This window comes from Populus euphratica, unplaced genomic scaffold, assembly GCF_000495115.2.
Source record: "Populus euphratica unplaced genomic scaffold, PopEup_1.0 scaffold137.1, whole genome shotgun sequence".
Taxonomy (NCBI): domain Eukaryota; kingdom Viridiplantae; phylum Streptophyta; class Magnoliopsida; order Malpighiales; family Salicaceae; genus Populus; species Populus euphratica.
This window is the reverse complement of record NW_011500026.1, coordinates 504,963-522,149: the sequence shown is the minus strand read 5'-3', so window position 1 is coordinate 522,149 and position 17,187 is coordinate 504,963. Positions and strand designations below refer to the sequence as shown.

The 17,187-nt window shown below is 30.6% G+C and overlaps 1 protein-coding gene across 1 annotated transcript; it reads left to right on the top strand.

Annotated features, from left to right (window-relative positions):
* Window positions 1–8,740: 8,740 nt before the first annotated feature.
* LOC105142198 (derlin-2.2-like) lies at window positions 8,741–12,316 on the top strand. The gene is made up of 6 exons (XM_011049718.1): window positions 8,741–9,016; window positions 9,596–9,695; window positions 10,580–10,794; window positions 10,896–10,979; window positions 11,225–11,278; window positions 11,845–12,316. Exons 1-6 carry the CDS (start codon window positions 8,918–8,920, stop codon window positions 12,022–12,024), a joined length of 732 nt encoding a protein of 243 aa, XP_011048020.1. The 5' UTR covers window positions 8,741–8,917; the 3' UTR covers window positions 12,025–12,316.
* Window positions 12,317–17,187: the final 4,871 nt, after the last annotated feature.

Genomic DNA, 17,187 nt, shown 5'->3' with positions numbered 1-17,187 from the left:
CCCTAATCATTATCAAAGGTATATGATCAAGACATTTCTGGAATAAGACGCGTCACGAACCTCCTTATAATTATTGGCATATCTACTCCATTAGAGCTTCAACAACTCTTCAATAAATAGGAAAGGCTATACAGTAATTTATTTGCTATAAGTTAAAGCATGATTTCTTCTACTTGCCTATGGACTTAATAAGACAATAAAACTTGGGTTATCTGTTTGCCAATTTCATAAATACAATTAGAATCTTGAGATTCTAGAAAGCTTTTGACAAGTACAAGTGAAAAGTTGGTTAAAATAGTTAAGCATGTTAAGTATCTTTGGCAATCATCCAAAAAAAAATGAAAGAGTTTCCCTTATGCTTAACACTATGATCAAATGAAAATTCATCAATAGCCAATGAGAATAACAATGTAAATTTTTTGTATATGAATGACTTATTCAAAATATGTTTTTATTTTCTTTGGGTGATACTTGAGGACCTCTCATCAACTAGTTAATAAAGGATTTGACTTGGGACATAGCCACATAACCTTCAAAGGATGGGATAGACATAGTCTTCCTAGTGTAATTGTATACTTTATCTTGAAAGTGTTTGACCTGGTCACCCTAATGCAATTGCACAATTATCTGAGGATGGGATCCTCACAACCTTTCAAAGATTGGATGGACTTAATCTTTTTAGTATGATTACACATTTTACTTTGGAAGAGATCATCATAGTCTTGCTATTGAGATTGCACGATTTACCTTGGAAGACATTGATTTAGTCATCTTAGTGCAACTCTTTAAATATGAGATAGGCCTCATAACCTTCCAGGGATAGGATGAACCCAGACTCCATAGTGTAATTGCATAATTTATCTTAAAAGGGATCGATATGGTCTTCCTAGTGCAATTGCACAACTCTCCAATGATGAGATGAATGATGCCCCAACAATGGGGACGGAAGTGATCTCCCTAAGGCAACAACCCCATAACTTTCAAAAAAGTTTTGACTTTGTCCCTATAATACAATAACACCAATATCCACATGATCTTAGCATCATCACAATGATCTGATAGAAATAAAAAGAAATAATCACAACCTAAATTTTTTTTCAGTTTCAAGCAGGGGATGTATCCTACTAAGGTTAGATAAAATTTAAAGGTCGATTCCTGCCAAAATTTGATATATATTTTTCTAAGTATGGGCATTGGACTTATACAGATTTTTAATAATTTCCTAAAGGGTTTTAGACCCTACATGGAATTTTTATTATAAGCGTTGGACCAATATAGATTGCCTAAGGAATTCCCTCATCTTTTTTCTAAGTATAGGTGTTAAACCCATATAAAATTTCAAAACTTTTCTTAAGGGCCTTAAACCCCATGTGGAAATTTTACTATGGAAATTCAAGATGAAAAGAATCAAATTTATAAAATAAAACAAAATATTTGTTACATGGAGAAACCCTATAGGAAAGAGGTTATGTACATAATGACTGAGGGGGGAGGCTTAGATGTTTAGACTAGTATCTTCAGTTAGGTATTCTCCATGTTGGATAACTAAAGCCCTTTGCAAAATCAGGCATTAGAATTGGATGGAAGAAATCACTAAAATCCATTTACATTCTTCTAGATTGACTGAAGAAATACAAGTTGGATATGGTAAGAAACATATTGGCTCTAATCATCTCAAAAAAAGTTGCAATCCCCTAAAAACATTCTTGGAACTCCCCAAAGAAATTTCTCAACGCCTCCAACTGAGCTCAAAAACTTAACCCTTAGACTATTTTAAGTAGTCTTCGCCTTAAGAATCTCCTATTTTAAGATAATCATTTTATTATAAATAGCTTAAAGCAATATATAGTTGGAGCCTAACTGAAGAACAATGTCTTGTATTTATTCCTTTAGTGATGAATAGTCCACCTTAACCCTCCTTAATTTGGCCTCCACAATTTAGTCGCTTGAAGGCAACCTAATTTTCCTTATTGTTTATAATAACCTATCTTATATGGTTCTTCTTGGCATTTTATTACCTCTTGGAATAAATGCATATTATAAAAGTCTGTCAAAAACAAGTGTTAGGAATAATAGTCATAAAACTAATCTACAAAGAGAAATGATAAACTTCATTACATTAAAGGCTATTTGTCCTTTTAAGGCTAAATAGAGATAATAGCTCTTATCAGATATCATTGAGATGTTTGATGTAATGGTAAGGATCCTCTCTAGCAGTCTCATCATTTATAGGCTAGTCTCTTTAAGGCTTAAACTCTCATTGACAATAGCCTTTATGAGCCACTTATCCTCATCAATTAAGGTGGGGAAATTGAAGTTTAATAAAGATCGATATCATGAAAAGTATCCTCAAATTCAACTTTCTTAGGAACAACCCAAATAAAGGGCTTAATTATTGTAGCCTCTACAGATAAAGTTAAAAGTCAAGGTAGAGGAAATGCTGCCATATAAGCTTCTATAGTTGATGTTAAAACACTAATTTTTATAAAGGGTGGAGACCCTTTTTCTCTTAAAATATGCCTTAGGCACGTAATCAGTTTAGAAAGGGTCAGATTTATTTGACCCCTAGGTAGGGAGAGTGTGACTACCTCTAGCTTTTGTCTTTGAGAAAGGTTGGGCTCCCACCATTGCATACTTATAGATAGGGATTTCATCGATGATGATGATGATGGAGTTGTCATTCATCTCTTCTCTAGTCTTACCTTCACTTAAGATAGGAAACGAAAACCTTTTCAATGAAATCTCCTTTGCAGACCTTGTTAAAATTTCTCCTTCTCCTTCAGCTGTTACTCATGTAACAACCCAATCTTTTATTTTTTTTATTTTATTTTCTATAAAATAAAAAAATAAAATGGAAAAATTGGAATGAATAAAGAAAAATTAAAATCTGGGTCAAAATGATACAAATAGAAAAAAAATTTAGGATCAACTAATGAGGAATTGTAAATTTAGGGTTTAATTTTGTTAGAAATTAAAAGAATTAATAAGTTTGGGGACTAAATTAAACCTTGAATTGGTTTAATTAATGATATCAAGGGTTTAATTGAAGAATTGATAAGTTTAAAAACTTAATTGAGCTTTGAATTAGTTTAATTAATGAAATCAGAGGCTTAATTAAAGAAATATTAAAATTTAGAGCTGATTTAGGTCAAAAGTAAGTAGCTATAATGAAGGGAAAAAACCCAAAATAGATAAGGGAATAAAGGATATAGAGAGAGATGAGAAGAGAATAAGAGAACAAACAGGATAGAAAAAAAAAAGATGAAAAAACAGAGAAAAAAACACAAAAAGAACATGAAAGAGATAGCAGGAGAAGAAAACTCAAAGAAAAAAAGACTAAACAGTAGAGGAGAGGAGAAGCCAAGAGCAGAAGGGCAAATCTTAACCTTCTCCTAAAATCCCAATAATAAGTTTTATCCCCAGGTAAGTTCTTCTTCTTTCCCTCATCTTGCCATTTTTAATTAACCATATATTATGCAAAGTAAGCATAAATTAACTCATGAATCCTTGTTGTTATATGGTTTGATCACTGGCTTGGGTTAATGATGAAGTTGGTCTATATGAGTAGGCTAGATCCAGGCCTCTTAAAAAAATAAAATAAAAAAGTTTCTTTTTTCTTTTAATTTAAATTTTATAGGTTTATTCACTAGTGCTAAAGTCAAAAATACTATACTTTTTGGGTTACGTAATATTTACTAATGCCAAGGTTGAAAATATTTGTTATCGAGTATTCACTAGTGTCAGAGTCAAGAATATATTAGGCAAACCATGAAAAGCATAATACAACAAACTTTTAACAATTTAAGACAAACTAGCAATGCAATTTGTCTCAGGTAGGATGTTAAAAGGGTGATTATATCTTCTATTTTGCATAATTAGTCCCATACCAGATAATCTTTGTTGACTAGTTAGGATTCCTAGTGGTTATAATACTAGATGACAACTCCTTAAACTAGATATTTTTTCTCAAATAACAAGATGTCAGATATCAAATTTTTTTAATAAAAATTTTTTAATCGATTGTTGCGATGTCCAAGTGTGACAAGTCCTCCAAAAAACAAAGTCAACAATGAACTTAGATGTAAAAAAATAATAAAAAAAGGATAAGAAAACTGCATACTTTACAACATAACCTAGTAGTGCCCTCTATCCATCATATTGACTTCGTACGCGATTAAGGCCAATGTCAACATATATCTTCCCCTAATTCAAGCTCATATAGGGTTTATTGTTGACTTCAAAGGAAGGTAACTTCTAATAGTAGGAGCAACCCTAAATCTGTTGCATCCCATCTCTAGGGCCGACTAGCCTATTATACCTAACTATCAGCCACCTCCTCCTCTATTTTTTTTTTACATAAGTAGATTTTCCTTATAATTCATGGATTTTATGGGTCTATTGGTAAAGTTAAAAAAGAACCAATGCATGTCATTATTACCATTAATACTAGCAACCAAATGATAACAAGTCCTAAAAACACTAATTATAGGATCAATTATAACGAGTCTAAGAAACTTATCAAAGACGAATAAGATTATCCACTTGTTAAGGTGCAACTAGATTAGACCTAACTGATAATACCTAAAAACCTCCTTCATAAATCCTTAGAGATGGAAGGTGTACCCTAACACATACATGTAAAAATGAGTTGTAATTTCCAAATGACCTTAAGCAGAGTTTGAGGTCAATTGGTTGATATGCTCAGCTTTGGCAAAAATTTGAGTTGTATACTCTTCTACTTATCGAACATTAACGAACTTAATATTCTCCACACCTAAAGTGTTAAGGGAATCATCCTCAAGGACCGGAGACAACCTTCCTCTCCCTTAAGGTTCTTTAATAATAATAGAAGAAGTACTTCTCCTCTAGGAAGAACTACTTTGCCCTACCATAAATGGATGTTAGGGCTGCATCCTTTTTAGTTTTGGGGCCTAATCTAATAGATCCATATCCTTGTTATTTCCTCTAGTTTCAGGTCGAAACCTAAACTCCTTATCAAAGGCAACAATTTTTTTTTATATAGATAAATCTAACTCTTTTTTGGTCTAATTTTCTATTAAAGTAGATAAGGAAAAAAAAAAGCTTTTGGCATGAAAAAAATAGAATGAGGGATTCTTCTTGGATTATAGCAAAAATGGTTTGAGGTTTTTTCAAATATAATAGTTTTTAGAAATTACAAAAAGTAAAAGTAAAAGTAAAAGAAAAGATAAAAGCAAAAGCGACTATAGTTATAAAGAAAACATCTTTCCACTATTAGATGAACAATATTTTATGTCATCTCAAATCTTTAAAATTCCATTAAGTTATTGTATTGAATGCACGCTGACGTTTTATTTCCTAAAGGATACCTCTTTTTTAATAAAGATAGGTCACTTGATCATCCCTTTTAAATAAAAATGAGACACATTGCCAAAAAGAATCTCAACAATTCTAGAAAGATAAATCTCATGAGGAAGTTAAAAAGTCCCTCATTAATAGGACATAAATTTTTTAATTAAAATGACTTTTTTAAAGCTAGTAATCTTTCAAAACCTTTACGTAATAAATATGCAAAGACTTGGGGAGCTACTGATGAAAAAACATGTTTTTATGTTATTTTTTCATAGAATCCATATTCAACAAAAGGACAAAACAAGATGATAACTCAACATCCCTGAGCTTAGCTACGCATTAAGCCCATATATATATGGATCTGACAGGTTGCTAAACCCAGCATCCATAAGCTCATATACACACAAAACCGAAGTACATGTGAGACTAGTAGATTGTTAAACCTAACATCCTTAGATTTAGCATCTCATTAAGCCTTGATGGATGTAAATTTGATAATTTTTATAGGTTTTCTATTGGGTTGCGAGACTCCATCTATTTTTTTCATGACCCATAACATAAATAATTAACGTTAAAGATGTATAAGGGGTATTTATCCATCTTTAAATATTTTCAAGGTAAGATAACACTTTAGCCCCTCCTTTCTATAAAAGGATAAGGTTTATGTTATCAACTTCATATACAACCAATGATATCTAGTTCAAGCCAAACAATAGACATAAAAGGATTTGGCAGCATCCTTTCAAGAACCAATCAATCAATCTTATATGCAGAAGATAAAATAAGTGACATGGGAAATAAAGGCAGAACTTAGGGTGTAACCTCCTTTAAAATTTAAATTAGAATAGTTTATAATGTTAATAAAATATTTTTTTTATATTATAACATATCCCTTTCTAGTTAAAAAAAATATATATTTTTAATCATCTTCAAATATTTTATAGAAAAAATGATTTGAACATTTCTTGATTATAGAGAATAAAGAAAAAAAATAGATATTCTTGTTAAATGCCCTTTATATTCTAATTTTCTTTGGTTTTTTTTTTTTATATATAAAATGAGCATAGTAAATGAAAAATATAGAAGAAATAGCACAATTTGAAAAGAGAATTGTTGAAATAACATAGTCTGTAATTATTGTGATTTAGAACTGTGACATCAGAAGTTGTCATGGTTCTGAACCATGACTTCCTTAAATGTTGTGTTTGTGAATCACAATGAGCGAGAAATTTAATCATATTATCTCATTTAGAGATGCTAACCTATTATGATACAACCAGATCTTTTCTAAGATCTAGATCTATTTAACTAATCTATAAAAATATTTATTAGATCATTTACATAGTCTTATTAGGTCAAATCCACCTATAGGTATATCAAATCTCCACCCAAATGTTTAGAACCTTCAATTTCTACACTTCATTAATGGTTAAAAATAGACAAACATGGTAAGCAAAGCAATTCAATATAGAATTAGTTATTTTGGTGGTTTAATATCCATAGTATATTTAATAATATAGTATATAAACATAATGTTTATTTAATATCCATTTTTCATCCGTGACTTCTTTGGTATGTTGCATTTTGAAACAATGACAAATATAAACTATATTATTTTACTAACACTTTTTATAATTATTTTATTTTTCCAAAAGTTAAAATTTTAATAGCCTAATTGTTCCTTTCTCTTTTGTAAAATATCCATAATGCTTAATTTTGGATTCTCATGGTCGAAATTAAAGATTAGATGATATTTTATTGAAGATTAGATGATACTTAAAATGATTACTTAATATCTATTTCAAAAAACCAATTATAGACAAGGATAATATATACTAGTTATTACTTTTTAAAATGTTTTTTTGGTTGGAAATATATTAAAATAATATTTTTATATTTTTTTTAAATTATTTTTGATATCAGTATATAAAAATGATCTAAAAATACTAAAATACTAATTTCAAATAAAAAATAATATTTTTTTAAAACAATATTAAAAAAAAAAAACTATGATCACACGTGGACATTCTATTGTAGCTTCACCAATTATTTTTTTTAGTCCTTAATTCTTTTTTGGTCTTCAATTTTTTTTTCAAACACTGACTTTAATGGCTAAACTATTGGTGAATTTGTCAAAATATTTGAAGGACACAACAATTTAAAAGAAAAGAAACTAAAGCTTTTTTTTTTTTTTCATTTGGGTTGAATTTTAGTTTTTAAACTTATTTTTGGATTTCCAATGTTATTATGTTGTTTAGAAAGGCTTTGATAATTTTTTTAGTTATTTTTCAATAAAAAATAATTGAAAATAAATTTTTAAATCAAAAAATTATCTCTTCTAAATTTTTAGCCATCATAAACAAATTAACAATTAACAATTTTTAATAAAAAAATATAATGAATCCATGTGGTTAGGTTTTCTTCAAAGATGTCAATTCTGTTATGTTTTGTTCGGAATGGCTAAAATATTTCATACCAATTCAAAAAAAAAAAAACAAAACAGAATAATTTTCATTTTATTTTAAATATGAGTCCATTCTGGATTTTTTTGCTAAATTTGAGCTTGAATATTCTGATTTCATTCTGCATGTTTTGTTTCTGTCTTAAAAAATCATTGAATCAAATTGAACTTAATTTAATTTAATTAATTAAACCAACCAAGTATAAATTTTTTTTCATTATTATTTTCAATAATAATGATATTAATAATAATATTAAAAATTATTATTACTATTTTCATTAATAATGATGTCAATTTTTTAAAATTAGATTTATCACTAATATATATAGTTAATATTTTTTATATATATTTATACTTTTCAGGAATTTGAGTAAAATAATGAATATTTAAAATTTTATTAGTCTTAATAACATTAACCTAACTTTATATTTAAAATATTTATGTTAAAACATTTTATTTTTATAATATTTTGATATTTTATTTAAGTTAAAAATTTATTTAATCTTAACTATTTATAAATATTTTAAATTTTAAAATTATATTTATTTGGTATTATATTTATATTGTATAATTTATAATTAGTTTATATTAAATTTAAATTATATTTGCTTTATATATATATATATTCAAAATACTTAAAAAATAAAACATTTCATTTCAATTTAAAAATTAAATTACCTACCAGAAAATAATCGACAACCTTCGTTTTTTTTCTCAACTTGGATTTTTATCCTTTGATGAGCGCGGGACAGTAACATCGTGATAATCCTTTAAATTTTAAAATCTTTTTTTTTTAAAAAAAACAAGGACCACATTTCGATAAACCCCGAAAACTAATAACAATTCAATTGGGTCGTGGAACTCACTCTCTTTCTGATTGGGCCAGCATAGTCACAGGTATCAAGCAAGAAACTTTATCTGGATACCATACCTTATAGCCTTCCAAGATCGTACTTTTCATTCACCTCTTTCTTTGATTCCTTAAAAAAGCACCAAAATTCTCTACTGAAAACCATCTTTAGTAGAAAATCGTTATTTCTATTCTGGGTCTAAAGAATTTTCAGCTGAAACATAAAAAATCAGATATTTTTAGAGGTCACTTGTATAATTATCGATTCTTAATTAATGGCTCAAGCAGTGGAGGATTGGTATAAGCAGATGCCAATAATCACTCGCTCTTATGTCACTGCTGCTGTTGTTACCACCATTGGTTGCTCTCTTGATGTATGCCTGCCTGCTTGCCTTCTCTCACTTTTTCTTCTCTTCTTAAACTTTGTATTTCTTTTTTTTTTCTTTTTTCTCTGTGTGTTTTAATATGTGGGTTTTACTTGTTTTGATGGGATAATGAATGGTAAATTTGGTTTTAATGAAATGGGCTTTCTTGTTTTTTTGATGATTCAAATGGGTTTGATTTAATTTTGTGAATGATAGGTTTTTTTTCTTTGATTTTCGTTGTGGGTTTTGTTGTTTTTGAAAAAAAAAAAGACAACGTTTTGAGTTATTCTGTTCTTGAATGATTTCAACTGGGTTTCGTTCAGTTCTGTAAGTTGTAGTTTCCCTTTTGATTTTCATTGAATTTTTTGTTTGTTTTTATTTCTTGATTTTTTTGAAGAATGTTGAAATAATTAATTTCGATATTTGGAGGTTGAGTTAGCTATTGCTTTTGTTATTAGACTTAATGAGTTAAATTTGGTTCATTCTGGGTTTATATTTATCTTGGCATTTGTGATTTTGATGGGTTTATAAAGGTGAAGGAACTTCTTTTATGTTTAATTTAGCTCTGGTTTTGTTTGTTTTGGGCAGATAATATCTCCATCTAATCTGTACTTAAACCCTAAACTTGTGATGAAGAATTATGAGTTCTGGCGCCTTGTCACTAATTTCCTTTACTTCCGTAAGATGGGTAAGTTTTCATCTGGGTGTTAGTGGTGATTACCAATATCAGAAATGTACGAAAGCTTTCAACTTTATAGTATATGTATGAATTCTTTCGTCTGCACAGCCTCTAGCATCTTAATATCAGAAGGTTTCAAGCTTTGTCTAGCCCCTTCGGTGACCTGTGAACAGGCTCCTAGGTGTAGTGAAATGAGAATTTCACATTCGTTTGCATCTCTATTATAAGAGGGTCCTGAATTGGATTTTAATATCTGCATATCCATAAACAAAGATGTAGATATACTATGAATAGAAGATTTATTGTAAACTTTGGTTGAACAAGTTCATTGTGAGCGTTGCAGTGTTTTGCCTGGTCAATTTTATGACATTTGCATATATTACAGCACGTGATATCCAAGTTTTTAACTGCCTATCTTCTTCAAGCAAAAATTAATATTCAAGTGAAAATTCTTCAATGAAATGCTATCTCTTTTTTTCCAGTCTAAATCTTAAGGCTTCAGTTCCAAGGAAAGTGATGATCAAATTGTGATTGTTATCATTCTACGGAGGGAACCTGAGTTCTGTGTTGGGAATCAACAATTAATTCCTAAAACTGAATCGGGCACTTCTAATATACCATACCAAGATGTTGCAGATGATGGGGTCTGCTTGCATAGCTGATTAAACTTGCATTTTATGGCTCTTTTTTTTCCATGAAAGCATCTTGCATCCTGGGGTGCTTTTTACCGGAAAGTTTGGTTTTCTTATATCTTTATGTTATGTCAAATTCCTTATTCTCAATAAAGATAGGGTTATGAGTTCTGACTGCTTATGATAGACTTGTGTTATTGCAGTTAATTTTTTTTTTTTAATCACCAGCTGTCTTTCTTAATGTTCTTCTCATGATGCCAGACTTGGACTTTATGTTCCACATGTTCTTTCTTGCTCGATATTGCAAACTTCTTGAAGAGAACTCTTTTAGGGGAAGGACTGCAGATTTCTTTTACATGCTCTTGTTTGGTGCTAGTGTTTTGACTAGCATTGTCATAATTGGAGGAAACATACCCTATCTGTCAGAGTCGTTTTCAAAAATCATTTTCCTGAGCAATTCATTGACCTTCATGATGGTTAGTTATTTTAATCTTTCTTACGTTCTAATATCATTTTGATAACTCTTTTTTGAGTAAACTCTTACAATTTTTTTTTTTAAAATCTTTCATCTACACAGGTTTATGTCTGGAGCAAGCAAAACCCCTTTATCCACATGAGTTTCTTGGGCCTCTTCACTTTCACAGCAGCATACCTACCATGGGTGAGTGAGCTTTTAATGAGCATTTGATCTGTTTTTCAGCTTAATGATGTAAGTTTGTCTCATAATGATAACATGTACTTCTGCCTGCCATCTGTTTGTAGCTGCTCCAACATTCACTTAGAATCAAACTGATACATGAGCTGTCCTAATTAGGGTTCTAACTGTGATGTGTTTCAAGTTGAATTATCTTGAAAGTCAATGTAGAGGCAAGTAGTAACGCTGTTTTCTCCCTTGTTTTTCACCAGGTTCTCTTGGGATTCTCTGTTCTTGTTGGTGCCAGTGCTTGGGTGGATCTGCTGGTGTGTTTTAAGTGCCATCGTTAATTCCATGTTTGTGCTTTTATGTTACATGCATTAGCAAATTCTTAACCATGCTCACTCAGAAATATTTGCTTGATTGGATATGAACTTCAATGTAGTTCTTGTTTCATTGAACCCTGGATGTTCTGTCATTGGCATTCAAGTTTCTTCAGAGTACCTCCCATGACTTGTCCTTATCATTATCCAAAAAAATGAAAAGAAAAGGGAAACACTAATACTGATTGTAAATTTTGTGCTGAAAGCTGAGACAAGACATGTTGCTTCACTATAAACTGAGTCATCTTCCAGTTTTTGATGTATTGCTTGATGTAGTGAGAGATCAAGGACTTCCACCTTTATCCAGTTACATTATACTTATGAAGTCAAGAAGTATCTTTGAACTCCGATCAAGCTGGAATGATTAGAATGTGTGGCTCCTCTAGGTTTAATTTGTGTTATAGAAAGATCCTCCTGACTTTGATGTCAAATTTCCTGTTAATCTGACTGGCCTTTTGTCATGTGACTCTCTTGGTTTCCTTTTTTTAATTGTAACTTTTCTGATACAGGGGATGATAGCGGGTCATGCTTACTATTTTCTTGAAGACGTATATCCGCGAATGACAGGTCGTCGGCCCCTACGAACCCCAGGATTTATTAAATCTCTATTTGCAGATGATGCTGTTGTGGTGGCTCGGCCAGCAAATGTGCGTTTTGCTCCACCTGCAGAGGAGCTTCACCAAGATTGATAAGATACCCAGAAAACATAGGCTGATGAATAGTAACGTTTGGTTATGGTGGCCTGCCCGTGAAAGTAGTGGGAAATATGGGTGGACTTGGTTCTTTACCTGACATGTCTTCAGAGATTAACTTTGTAAATGATACTGCTGCTGCTGGATTTTGGAGACAAATTTTTCGCATTTATGAATAGATGCTTCCGATTGGTATAGGATTTTTCTCCCTCGTGCATTTCTCATGCTCAAACAAATATACAGCGAGTTTGATTTTCTGGAACACGATGATTCCTCATCATTTATCATAGAACTGATGGTATATTTTCTGGTTCAATTGAACTTTTGGTCCGACTGTAGGGAATGGAACCAGAAATGCTAGAATGGAACCAGAAATGGAACTGATGGTATATATTTTTCAGGCTAAGGTAGGTTCCTTGACCAAGTTGTCAGGGTGCGTCTTGCCTAGTGCTCATGCCTGGAGAAAGCGGCCAGCTTTTGCTCCTGTGAAAGTCCTTTAACAGGATCTGTGTTCTTACTGATTATATTACAGACCCTAAACAAAATGACCAGCTGCATATTTAACTTATTAAACACAGCAGAGTGAAAATCTAAACAGGAAATGAAGAATACAATGGAATTGCTGTGAAACTTGGAGAGCGTTTTAGAAAGAAACTCCTTCCTCTCGAACGAGTATAAAAGTATAAAATCTATACAAGTAAATTTATAGCCTTTAGAACATTAAAACTACCATATACAATTAGCTTACAACTATTATATACTAATAAGGTACTAATAAAGAGAATTTACAAACAAAGAAATTAATTGTCAAAGTTATACAAGGTATAGGATAAATAAATGGCCACCTAACTTTCTTCTAACACCCCCCTTAAATTGATGTTGATGGATCTATATATATTAATTTACTAACAAAAAAAAAATCTAATTGGCTATAGCTTTGGTGAAGATACCTATAATTTGTAGAGTAGTGAAGATATATGAAAGTGTAGAAACTTTATGGTCAAAAGCTTTCCAAATAGAGTGGAAGTCAACTTATATGTGCTTTATATGCTCATGAGAGATGAGGTTAACAACAATTTGGATGACATTAGTGTTGTCATCATGTAATGGAGTAAGGTGAACTTTGAAGAAACCAAGCTTTTTAAGGAGACCACGTAACCAAATGATTTTGAATCAGGCAACAGACATGGCGCAGTACTAAGCCTTAACGGAGAACTTGGAGATGCAATCTTGCTTCTTGCATTTTCAAAAGATAACAACATCAACAAGAAATAAACACCATCCCTTAATGGATGTAGTGGATTTTCTAGTGTATAGTGAGCCTAATCAGCAACAAAAGAATAGACTATAACGAGGTGTGCCTAGGATGTATTGAATGATGCAACGAACATCAATAAGTTGAGATGTTGGAGGCTTGCATGAACTTGTTGACAATGTTAAAAAACATAAAAGATATCAAGTCGAGTGATGGTGAAGTAGATAAGACTATCAATTAGCTTTTGATATAGAGAGGTGTCCTTAAGAAGTTTCTCTTTGACATTGATATTTCACATCAATTTTCATGGAAGTGTCAATAAAAATAGAATTTGTGAGACATGCTAAATGAACCAGATCTTAAATATATTTGTTTTAATTTAAAAAGATACTTTGAGATTGATGATACACCTTTAACTCTAAAAAATATGTGAGTTGCCTAAAAGGTTTTTTATATGAAAAGTAGATTGTAATAATTTTTTTAATCTTAAAGATAGTTTTCATATAAAAACTAATGACAATAATGTCATCCATATAAATAAAAAGGATGAGTAAGCCATCAGATGTTCTTTGTAGAAAAAGAGAAGGGTCATACAAACTTTGATTGAATGAAAACCTAAAGAAAGGTGCAAAATTTTTTAAACCATGCTCTTGGTGCCAATTTCAAATCATACAAAAAAACAATTTAGTTTGCAAACATTAACGGGTAAGAAAGTAGACATACTAGAGGAAAATTTCATGTAAACTCCATCCTTGAGATCACCATGCAAAAAATGTGTTCTTAACATCCATCTTATGTAAAGGCTAGGAGTGAGAGGTGGAAAGGGCTATGATTGCATGCACGATAGTCATCGTGGTGACTAATGCAAATGTCTCATCGTAGTCTAGGTTATACTCTTATTTGTTGCTACTAATTGAGCCTTGTAATGATATATGTAAAATGAAGCTTGATAGAAAACACACATTTACTCCCAATATATTTTATAGATGGAGGAAATATAACCACATCCAAGTGTGGTTTTCTTTTAGTGCTAAAAGTTTAGTTTCAATAGCTTTCCACTAACACTTATGCACCATTACTTGTTTATAACTTAATTGAATATGAATAGATGACAAAATGGATATTAAAGATAAAAGAGTTTTGAAACCTAACCTATTTAGGGGTCTACAAACCTAAGTATCATATCTAAAAAGAGCAAGTATAGGTGTTACAACAAAATCAATAGTTAGGGGATGATCTGGAGGGGAATCAAGAGATGTTGGAATCTAAGTTGATAAGGAGTGGGATTGTCACTAGTATACTAGGAAAGGCTTAAGAGTTATCATGATGAGTTTGAATTAAATATTGATTTTCTAGAAAAATTACATTTCTAGAAATTTGAATACAACCTAGATTTGGATCATAGCAAAAAAAAAGAAAAAAAGGGATATAGAATATCGTAGAATAACATATTGGATAGACTGACCCATGATATTTATGCATTCATGTATAAGAAGGTGAACATAACACTCACATCCAAAGTGATAAATGGTATAATATATTGAAGTATGACAAAATAATTGAGTGAAAGGAGATTTTTTGTGCAATGAAAAATAAGACAATTTGTTTATGAGATGAACAGTAATAGAGAGATCTTTACATAACTCTAATAAAAAGGTATATATAACATTAAGAAGATGATTTTTTTTAGCCATCCTATTTTGTTGAAGAGTTTAGGGACAAGATCTTTGAGAGATTATACCATGTGTGTTATAGGTATTTTTGAAACAAGTGGGACACGTACTTGCCTTATTGTTAGAGCGTAAGATTTTTATGTTTTTATACCATGTGTGTTACAGGTATTCCTAAAACAATTGAGACATGTCCTTATCCTATTGTTAGAGCGTAAGAGTTTTATGTTGGTAGAAAATTGGTTTGAGTATATTCATGTAAAAGCTTTAAAAAAAAAAAAAATTCTCTTTTAGAGCATAGAAAGTAAATCCATGTGAATTGATTATAGTCGTTAATAAAAGTGATAAAATACTTGTAATTAGTATAAGAAATAATTGGTGCCATACCCCATACATCATTTTGTATTATGTCAAATGATTGGATTCTTTTTGGTGTGTGTAAGTGGGAAATGACATATTTTTACTTTTGCCAAGCCTACAAGAGCTGTAATCAAATTAAACAACATTAAGAGATGGGGACTTTCCATTCCTAAATAAACTAGATTTTAGCAAATCATAAAGTACATTGGAGTTTGGATGTCCATGATATTTATGCCATGTTTAGCAATCAACATGAACAAAGTTATAAGTGACAAAATGTAATGAAAAACATGGGGATAGAGGTAAATGGAGATGAAAAAGATGTCCCACTTTAAATCTCTTTGCGATCATCTTTCTAGATTGTTGATCCTACACAACATAACTAGATTTAGAGAATTTCACTTTACAATCATTGTCAACCAACTAATCGATATAAATAAGACTGGTTGTAAGACTAAGAGCTAAGAGAGATAAAAACCTCGGTTAGAGAATGAAAAATATCATCAGTTGCTATAATAGGTAAGAAATTGCTATCAATAATATAAATCTTGAGATTTCTAGAATATTTATACACACTAGTAAGAGATTTATCATTATTTTTCATATGATTCCTAAAGTGGAAAATGCAGAAACAATTATTTATTAGATTATTTCAAGAGTTATGGGTTGAACAGAACCAAAAGCATTTTATGTTATGGGTTTTGCATCCATGGATTCACCAATACTAGAAGACTCAGCTAAGGTTGTATATGTTGTTATAGATTTCTTAGGATATCGGATAAGACATTTCTTGATAATATAGTCATTCTTTTGCAATAGTTGTAGAATTTTTAGAACAATTCAAAGCAAAATGACCATTTTTAGCAACAAACACCATAGACAATGCTCATGTTTCAGCCTCTTAGCTTGCTTTGTGTTGTATAAGCCGTGGGAATAAGAGAATAAATGAAGTTATGTCGCTCTATGGTGATTTGAGTAAAGAGGCATTACTCGTCAAGCTCTCAGTTCATAAGATTAGGCTGGGTCCCTTCAAATTCATATATGAGTTCCATAAGGAGTTGATCTTTTTTAATAATTTCAGGGAAAAATTAAATGAAACTAAGATTTTTGAGAGGTAAAGTAGCATACACAATGTCAATATATTAAGTTCAAAGATTCATGGAGCTAGAGTAAAAATAAAATTATTATAAAGAGATTGTCTTATTTGAGATTGGCCAATTAAAGTTCAAACTAGAATAAATAAGTAGTATTATGTTGATATACTACTTTTTTAGATAAGTCTACATTTCAACAACAGTCTTGAAGGGTCAAAGATTCAAGACAAGTTTATGTTTGGTATATTCAAGAATCCACACCATAACTTGAGCATCCTTAACTTTCCACTTGATGTTCCGATCCTTGTTTTTGTCTTTGTTAGGAGTAAGGTTGTTATCATTAATATAGCCCCATAAATCCTTACCTTTGATAAACATTAACTTGTATGACATGACACCAAAAACTAAATTAATAGAGAATAACTAATAACAAAGAACCATACTAAACTTGTGAAAAAGAAACATGAGAGAAATCAAAATTGTGGTTTTAATTCGATGTTAAATTTACAAAGTTTTGGAGGAAAAACTCTTTTCATTATATAGAAATAGTACAATAATATAAAATTTGTACAAAGTGATTTCTGGCCTTTAGAATATCATAACTCCCATATACATTTAGCATGCATTTAGCCAACAGCTAGCATATCCTAATACAGGAAAGATTTTGATAAATTGCCAGCTAACTTTTCTTTGACAATTGCAACAAAGGAAATAGAAAGATCAGCCATTCTAATAAATAGGTCATCAGAAAGTAACGTCTATGTATAAATTTGTTCATGAC

What these genes read in the sequence shown, in the direction of transcription:
- LOC105142198 (XM_011049718.1), top strand. Translation starts at nt 8,918, where the DNA reads ATGGCTCAAGCAGTGGAGGATTGGTATAAGCAGATGCCAATAATCACT. An exon ending in ATTCATTGACCTTCATGATG is followed by an intron (nt 10,795 to 10,895) that starts GTTAGTTATTTT and finishes TCATCTACACAG; the next exon opens with GTTTATGTCTGGAGCAAGCA. An exon ending in CAGCAGCATACCTACCATGG is followed by an intron (nt 10,980 to 11,224) that starts GTGAGTGAGCTT and finishes GTTTTTCACCAG; the next exon opens with GTTCTCTTGGGATTCTCTGT.